We start from the raw sequence: 9,290 nt of genomic DNA on the forward strand, positions 1-9,290 counted from the left end.
TGTACTCAGACAAATTAGTCCTTGTTTAAGTCACAGAAAGAAACAAAATGCCTGTCAAAATCTTACGAACTTGAACATTTATTCAAATCAGTGAGGCTCGAGGAGGAAGCCTCTGTACCATTGGAGTAATCACTTCTCATTTCTTTCTCTCTCCGGAGAACCTGCAGTCACCTGGAAGAGTGAAAGAGACCAGTGGAAAGGGAGAATGTTTGGTGAATATCTCAAGTGATAGGTGTTGCATCTTTTTTTTTTTCCTTCCACTGTTCCTGCACTGGCCTGTCTGAAGAGGTTTACATTCACACCGGGGAGCTTATTGGGAAAGCATTGCCATTTGTTAGGTGTGGACAAAATTTGTCAGACTAAAGCTCTAGATAAGAAATACTCTCTGATCCCAGTCATCCCCTGCCTTACTTACTTGCTTCTGGCCAGTGGTTTAAAGTCCCAGCCTATAGGAAAAACAGATACAAATATTCATTCCCAGCTTATATCGCTACTAAATTAGAGCGATCTTGTGCACTTTAGCCCAGTCTGAACATCAAACTGTTGCTGATGCCTTTACCAGAGACTCGGATGACTACTATTGAATGTTTGACATTGTTTGTTGTATTGAATGTTGAACTGTCTACTGGATTCTGGTGGATACTGGTGGATACTGGTGGTACGTGTGCTCTGTCTGGTGTGTTGGTGCGTTTTTATTGTAATGTGTGGTTTTTTTTGTATCAGTGTCTGGTGTGTCTGGTGTCTTGGCTTGTCTTATTGTATTGTATTGGTGTGTTTTCTATTGTTTTTATTGTATTTATTGACTGTGACGCCTTAAATGTATCATATTGCGCCCAAGTTTCCCCACGGGGATGAACAAAGTAAGTAAAGTAAGTGCTTTTAGAGGTAGAAAATTTGGGACTTTGCTGCATTGACTCATAGGGGGATCTATTTATTTGTTTCAGTTATATCTAAATGATAAATCATTGTTAGCACCGGTGTCTTGATTGTGTTGTCAAGAAAGCACAAGCTGCTGCATGAATGTAATAAAACACTGAACATCCCCTCAGATGAGCTGATGTTGAGTATCTGTACAGCAAGCCACTCCTTGTCAAAGAGGTCCCTGAAGCCACATTGGGCAAGCCACATGCGCACTGGGCAAGTCAGTCAGCTGTCACAAACATGCATTTCCCAAGGTGCTACTTGAGTCGCCTGTTAGATTAATGCCCAAATTCTCCGAGCTGATGTTCGGGAAGCTTACTGTTTTGAGCACATGCACACTGGGCCCTTGTGCTGTCACACTCCATCTTGTTCACTGACAGCAAAAACACAGAATTGCCAAATGCCTATGTTTGTGATAGCAACAAGATTTCATTGGCAGTGATGGATCTTTCAGGGATATTTGTTTGTGCAGGGATTAATCCCAGGTGTGACATGAGGTGGATGATGTGTGGTAAAGGTATTAAATAGATGAGGATGATGAACCCAGTTGTATGAACCCAGTCCCAGGCTTACTTGTTTGGGTTGGATGAAGTCTGTTCTTTCATTTAATAGGAAAGCTTGACTGGCATTCAAATCCATTCTTTTCCACTCTTCCGCTTTTGCTGAATAGTTTCTTGAAGAGTGACAGTACAGCACTGATCGTCTTCATGACAATGCATCACTCTGGAATGGTTTCACTTTGAAGGTGGGTTAATACTCGAGCATCAGCAATACAAACAGATATGATTCTCTACCTCACCTATGTTCTCCTGTCAGCTAAGTGCAGGTGACCTGTTTCTCATACCAACACAAGTGCTGTGTTTATCCTCCAAGACAGAAGACGAAGTCGGGTGGCTTTTCGTCCCCAAAGCTTTTATGTATAGGAGCTCTCGAGGCTTCTGTGCTTAAATAAATACTCCTCTCTCTGGCAGCAGATGAAAGATGTTTTCAGTACTTACAAGGCAACAATTTCATTTGCTTGATTTTGCCTCTGAACTTGGATTTGTCCTCAATCGAAATCAATCTACCAAGGTATGTGTTTGTGTGTGTATATGCATGCAGTTACGTGTGTGTGTTGTGTATTTGTTTAGTTTAGCGCACTAAATACTGGGTAAATACGGCCTCTTTCTCTACACATGTTAACTCAGTCAATAATATGTGAAGCAATAATGTCCCAGTTTTATGAGAAATTATAACTAGGATTTTTTTGGTGAGCCAGTACGACCTCGGCCCCGCACGCCTGCTGATGGCTCCCACACAGCCGGGCATAAAAGTCCTCATCTTCCTCTGATGGCCAGTAAAATCCACCAGCCTAACAGCTCCCGGGTCCCCTACAGTGTCGCTGGATCTGAGTATACCTGCATTTACAGCGCGTGTATGGAAGATGTGTGTGCTGCAGTAGTTGATCTTCTGTTGAGAGATTTTCCTGGTTGATCGGCCGGTCATCTGGGTAGATTACATACAGCATGTCTGATCTGTGTGTTGATAGATTACTGTGGCTAGCAGGGTATGGTTATCTGTGTCTATGGTTCTTGCTGGTGTCTGGTTGCTCTAACAGCCCACAGACTTGGTGTGGTGTTTATAGATTTACCCGAACAGCGGCTGGGTATGCAGATGGGGAGGATTGACCTGCTGTGACCTTGGAAAAGTGCCCTGGTGGAGGACGACGGCGACCTCGGTGTGGGCAGGACGTGCTGCAATGCAGCAGAGCGGATCAGTGGCGCTGCACGCACTCACCCGCACACACACACACACACACACACACACAAACACACATGAATTTCAGCACACCAACAGACTTTTCACAAACGCACTTACATGAACATCAGTAAGCACAAACATGCACACGCGCATAGAAACATGCACACACACACTCTCTCTCTCACACACACACACACGCGCGCGCACATACACACACTCTTTGTCTCTCTCCTTCCTGGGATCAGCAGGCAGGGGCGTGTCTTAATCAACCTGCCGCTGTCTGCCTGGGTGAAATGCACACACCACCCACATGACTCTGCATATTGAACAGCACGCACACACACACATGCTCACACTCATTCGCATACACAGCCTTTTGTACATAAACAAACACACTCATGTCCACGCAAGGAGGAAGCGTGTGCATGTACACACACAGACACACACACACACTACAGAGGACTGAGGAATCGCCCCGTGGAAAAGCCAGAAACTGTCAAAACCTACAGCATAAAACATCCTGACAACACAGTAGTGGCACAATTATTTTCCATTTAATATTGTTGGACTGTGGGCACTTCGCTGACTTTGTAGAGAAATTATATAAAGGCTACAACGGTTTCTTCCTGTTTTCTTTCTTTCTAACGGCATACAACTTAAACAACACCACCATGACTAATGGGTTTCCTCTCTCTCTGCATGTGTGCAACTTCCGACTAATCAGGCACATCCATAAATAGAGCAGCCTCCACGGTTTTTATTTCGTCCTGCATTACAGCAACGCTTACTGCTTTACTGATAAGGTGCTTGCTCAGTTCCGTCAGCCACAGGATCCCCATGAAGCCTCAGCAGGGCGTCCCATAGGATGACAATACACAACAGCAGTGTCAAGGCATTCTCTTTAAATACCAGCCTGGCACTGACTCTCATTAAAGGGATTTGCTTGGCCAAATAAGTAAACCCTAATCACTCCGAGCAATCAGATCACTCTAGATCAGCCTCAATTTGCTCTCGCCTGCACCAAACTCATACTGCTACAACCTAGTGGCTGATCCAACATGCAATTATACACGCGTACACACGAGGACGCACACACACACACACACACACACATGCAGTGTCCAAAATCATGAGCAGCAGATGTCATAGCCCAATCGGATTGAGGCTGTTGGTCAGGATGTGGGGGAAGGTGACTTGGCTCGCACCATCCGAGTGATGTAACAGGAATTCCTGTCCGACTTACTTTTATGTTTTCCTATCGGACAGGATGAGAGGTGGTAACACTTGTGTGTGTGTGGGTGTCGTGTTTCTCCCAACACAATGCTTTTAAGCTATGTGGAGGTGAACTTGTGGGTTTGCTGTGGTTTGGTTAGCTCAGGTTGTCAACATTTCTATTACTTTTCATTACAGATTAAGCAAAATGGGGTTATTTTTTGTACCACACCATATGAAATGATTTCAACATAACAGCTGTGAAAGCATTTATATTATGATCCTTATTATGACTAGCATATTAAACTGCCTGACTCTCCTCAAAGACACACTGCTGCTTTAAGCGACTTCAGTAGTTTAAGTATTTTCCTGACCCCAGAATCTGCTGCAAATTGGCAATAGGACAGATGTGGGCCTATATAACATTTTGACTGCATGATGAAATGTCAGCTCAGAGTCACCTCCCAGTAGTCATGAATGTAGGTACCACAATGAAATAAAACCTTAACAAATTATGCACTTTTACATAAAGAATTCTGTTTATTATTTGATATATATCATATGCATCTTCATATAATTGTTCTAATACCAGTAAGTCAAAAATAATAATCATATTATATTTATATATATAGAAAACTAATCCAATAATCTACTATTTACTTGGACTTTACTTCCTTGTAAAAAACAACATGGAGAAACGTATAATCTTCTCCCCAGCTTCAATATATAGGCGCTTTTAGGGAGCAAAGAAGATAATACAAAAAAGAAAATGACACCTGAACATTGCATCTTGTAGAACTAGAACATCTGTCAGCAGCTAATGTTGGCCATCTTGGTTTAAGACACAGGAAGAGGTTTTTCTTCTTTGCTAGAACATCTTTGACAAACAAACATTTTTTTTTTTTTTGTCGTTTTGTTTTGTTTTCTGTTTTTAAGCTCTGTTGAGACGCATTTCTGAATCACAAGGGAGAAAGAGGAGATGATGGCAATAATGTGATCAGCTGGATTTGCGTTTGGAGACCGAGAGACAGAACATTAGATTACACCAGTCTCATTACACACTTTGAAAATGATGAATATCTGAAGAAGAAGAAGAAGAAGAAGAAGAGGGGAAGGAGGGGGAGAGGAAGAGAAGGTGAGAAAGACAGAGAGCGATAGAGAGAGATAGAAGGGACCTCAGAGGAAGGAGGGAGGGTGAGCGGAAAAAGGAAAGAGAGAGAGAGAGAGAGAGCGAGCGAGGAAAGGGTGTGGGAAAATAATTAAGGGTGAGAACAGCAGGGTCTAGAAAATCCGAGAAATGTGCTTCTCCACCAATGAACTACATTTGTAAACAGAGGGTAGCGGCACAAACAGTGCAGAGTCCTCTTCATCTCCCCCCCCAGCTTCCCTCCTCCCCTCTTCGCTCTCCAGGAGGTAGGCCATGTCACAGTTGGCAGGGAGAGATACCCACTCTCATCCGTTTAGCTGTGGCAGTCTTCCGGAGTTTTACCAACCGTACTAATAGCATCCCCCCCCCCCAAACTCTTGATATGTAGAAATGAAAACATGGAGGCAGGCTGTTTCAGGGCTGTGGAGATGGATGAGGACATGGACGGACCATCCGGAGCCGTGGAGGTGGAGGTGGTGGTGGTGGTGGGGGGGGGTGGGGGTGCCCGGGGGCCCTCGTGTCTATCAGGGCCAGAGACGCAGGAGGGCCGTGCCTTTATAACCCCCCCTCCTCCCCTCCCGTCGAGGAGCCTGGCTGGCCAAGTTGGGGTCAAGAAGAGGCATCAAAGCTGTACAGGAAGAAGAAGAATAAGGAGAATAAATGTTATGATACTGATGATACTCTACTCTCTTGTATTTGTGTTTATTTTATTTTATTTAATGTAAACTTGTTTTATCTGACATTTTATCTGATAAACTTGGTGTGACTATGGTTTTGTGGTTTATCCTCACATTGCTTTTATCACCTTTTGTTTTGATTCATTTGTGTGAAGCACTTTGTAGCATTTGTTTTGAAAAGTGCTATATCAAGTATTATTATTATTATATATATGATTTTTGGGCATTTTTGCCTCTACTGACAGTAGAGACAGACAGGAAAGTCGCGGGGGGGGGGGACGAAATACAACAAAAGTCCCAACTGAGCCTCCAGTATTCCCCAATACATATGATTTTAATATTTTGGCTAGGAATATAGTTAAATGAGAGATGCAATAGATAGATAGAGAGATGCGATAGATAGATAGAGAGATGCGATAGATAGATAGAGAGATGCGATAGATAGATAGATAGATAGATAGATAGATAGATAGATAGATAGATAGATAGATAGATTAAAAAGAAAAGCAGCTATAGCTAGACAAGATAAATCAATACATACAAAAACAAAGTGCGACAGCTAGCTGCACAGATCTGGAGAGAGAAGCAAACGAAAGCAACAGAGAGCTTCGGGGAGTAAGATGTTCATCACTGCAGGCTATTGTGTTGCTTATCAGTGACAGATCCTCTTGTTCCAGCCTGCGTCTGTCTGCAGCGCAGGGGAGAGCCCAGGGACGGCCACGGGGCCTCGCTTCACTCTGCACTGTTAGCAGATCCGTGTTGCTTTTTTGGAGCTCACAAATCATCTACTGACATAAAAGTACGTCTTTCTTTTTTTCTGTACCTGAGTCATTGATATTTTTGTATGAGATAATGGGAGTGAGGGGAAAAAAAAGCACATGCAGACATGGAGAGATGGGGTGAAAACAATAATGGGGAGGGAAGAAGATGAAAACGCTTTCATCCACAGGTAGGAAAAGTCACGATATCTGTATGTGAGAACAACCATGAGAACATGTGTGAATCCAGTATTCACGCCTGTGTGTTTATGTGTGTGTGCGCTCTTCTGTGAGAGGAGCGGCTGGGGGGGGGGGCGACTCGACTATCCTCTAGGGGAAGGTAGGTCTTGTCTTGCAGTCATTAAATATTAACAGAGCCATCTCCCCCTCCCACTGGGGCCTGATTGAAGATGGAGGATAGCAGACGGGGACAGGATAGGGTCACCTCTAACTCTGTAGTCCTCCTGTAAACCCACTGTGATTACACCTGGGCCAGACCAAGCATGCAAACACATTTCTCATCTGGAGACAATGCACTGCACTGACTCATATAGGCGCTGACCCTCCAATGACACCGGATTGAACTGGGGAAAATTTGCAAATGCACATTATAAAGTCACTGGAGTTCATCTGTGATGCCTTCACCCTTTCAGGCTTCAGGAGCTTCTGTTGATCACCTAATGATCAACTAGAGAACACAGTGAAAATGTAAGGCATTATACATCAGTTACTCCTGACTGAGTCATTATTCAATATAAATCATGGGTGCCCTATAACTGCGCCATTTACACTGTGCAATGCATGACATTTCCGTCAGTGGAATTCGGTTGGTCCACAGTCGTAAATGTAAAAAGTTTTTTGAGACTAGGTGTGGCCCTAGCTAAAAGTAGCAGACAGTATGGTAAGGTAGAATAATAGGATCTAATTAGAGGATTAGGAGCCATTGTTGAAAGAACAGATAACGACCTTCCATAGGCTATTCTTATTCTTTCAAAGAGTATAATTAGCACAGAAGAGGCTTATGAAAAGGAAAGAAGGTGGAGAGGTATTCTTACCTGTCCCATAGCTTGACATTTCTACAGTTGTTGGTGCAGCAGCCAGCAGATATCAAAGCTGAGACACAGGAGAGGGAGAGAGAGGAAGAGGAAGAGATGAGTTTCAAAGTTTTTGTTTTGAAGGGTGAAGAGTGCCTCATTAATTTAATGGTTCAGAGCTGAAGTTTGTCTGTTTAGACTGCCAAAACAAATAAAAAATGACTCATAAATAAAACATAGCGTTGGATAGTACTACTTGTTTTTGTGATACTGAGAAACTTCGTCTGTCATATAGAGGAAACAGCTATAAGGCAGAGGAAGGGAGAACATCTACCAGTTATCGACCGAAAGATGGACAGACTGACCAAAATTAAAATGTAAATGTAACATTTCTCATCATATAGTCCTGGCTACAGCATCTGAGCAAGCATGATTCGGCGTGGCATTATAATCCAGGGGCAGTTAGATGGGTATTTCCAGAATACTTTGAAAGACAGATGGAGCATTAAGTAGCAGCATCAGGTCCATGGCGACCGATTAGGGTTGTGTTGTGTCATATTGAGCAGCATTTTGCAATTGTCCCACATTTCCCACTCATTTGTTTCAATCTCTGCTGCAATGGTGCAGGTGACAGCTAGCAGAGCTGCAGCAACCTTCACAGTCTAGCTAAATGTGAATCTGCTAAGGTGCGGGCTCACACACACACACACACGCGCACACACACACACACACACACACAGACTGATTTATCTAGACCTCAAATCTAGAGTGTATCAAAACTGAGACATAAAGAAGGGGAACAAAGGCAGAAGAGAGAGAAACAGACAGACAGGAATAAAAGGAAAGAGTAAAACAAAGAAACGAGGGGTTATTTTGCTTAAGGAGTGACAGACTGAACAGCGTAGTGCATTGTGGGAGTTCAGTCATGTTCTCTCACACTCATCCTGACAAGTGTAAGACATCACACTATAGCACTCAACATTAAGAACAAGGCAGGTTCTTGAATCTGAGTCTATCTTTTCACCCTTGTTGTGAGACCCCATCACTACTTTTATTTCGGTCTCTTTTGAAAGATGCTGCTCTCAAACAAAACTAACGTAAAGGTCCAGTGCATTGAGAGTTGCATTTCTCAATTTCATGGGATAATTTAACAAAGGACTTGTTTATGTAAAGTTACCAGTCAGCATTGTGTAAATTTGACTAACGCCCTTTGAAAAACTCTCCCTCTGGTTGTCAAATCCAATCTACTTCCTGATGTAAATCATGTCACCTACACCCAGGTTTTAATGAATGTTCTAATTGGTCGACAGTATGCATAGTTAATCAGATGTCCCATAGTCTGTCAGACAATAGCCAGCCGGCCAAATTAGCCAAAATCTCTGTGCCTTCGTTGTTGCTGGGTGCTGAAGTTCCAACACTGGATATTTGTTCCCCAAAGATAGAAATATTGCCATGCAGTGGATGGCACAATCATAAGGAAGTCTACAGTCCTACAAGCTTTATACCATCTAACCATCAAAAACTGAAAAAAAAAAAAAAAAGATGCTCACTGTGTTAGAAATCAACAGCAATCTAAGGCTGTTTTTACATTCTGGGACTGATTTGCTCCCATACTGCGCTGGCCCTGTGCTTCACTACTGAATACAGTAACTCTTGTTCATGTTGGTTCCATAGTGAATGGCTGAGCCGGCCGGCACAGTGCAGTTGTGATCAGAACTTGGTTTGGGAAAATGCCTTTGCCTTGAGCGACCCAATGTAAAAAAAAAAAAAAAATGTTATCCCTCTTTACCTCCTTTGCCCT

The 9,290-nt window shown here is 43.1% G+C and overlaps 1 protein-coding gene across 2 annotated transcripts in view; it reads right to left on the reverse strand.

Moving 5' to 3' along the window:
• Nucleotides 1–4,452: 4,452 nt before the first annotated feature.
• The window catches only part of ccdc85al (coiled-coil domain containing 85A, like), a 20,122-nt gene continuing 15,284 nt past the window's right edge, over nt 4,453–9,290 (reverse strand). Inside the window, exons 3-4 of one of the 2 annotated variants that reach the window (XM_078282601.1) lie at nt 7,511–7,568; nt 4,453–5,648 (exon numbers count right to left, since the gene is read on the reverse strand). In XM_078282601.1, the coding sequence (XP_078138727.1) occupies nt 5,630–5,648; nt 7,511–7,568 (77 nt within the window). In that variant the 3' untranslated portion in view covers nt 4,453–5,629. The remainder of the gene's footprint in view (nt 5,649–7,510; nt 7,569–9,290) is intronic. The other variant, XM_071913934.2, reaches the window with a different exon arrangement.

The sequence above is a fragment of the Centroberyx gerrardi genome, chromosome 3 (genome assembly GCF_048128805.1).
Source record: "Centroberyx gerrardi isolate f3 chromosome 3, fCenGer3.hap1.cur.20231027, whole genome shotgun sequence".
NCBI lineage: Eukaryota > Metazoa > Chordata > Actinopteri > Beryciformes > Berycidae > Centroberyx > Centroberyx gerrardi.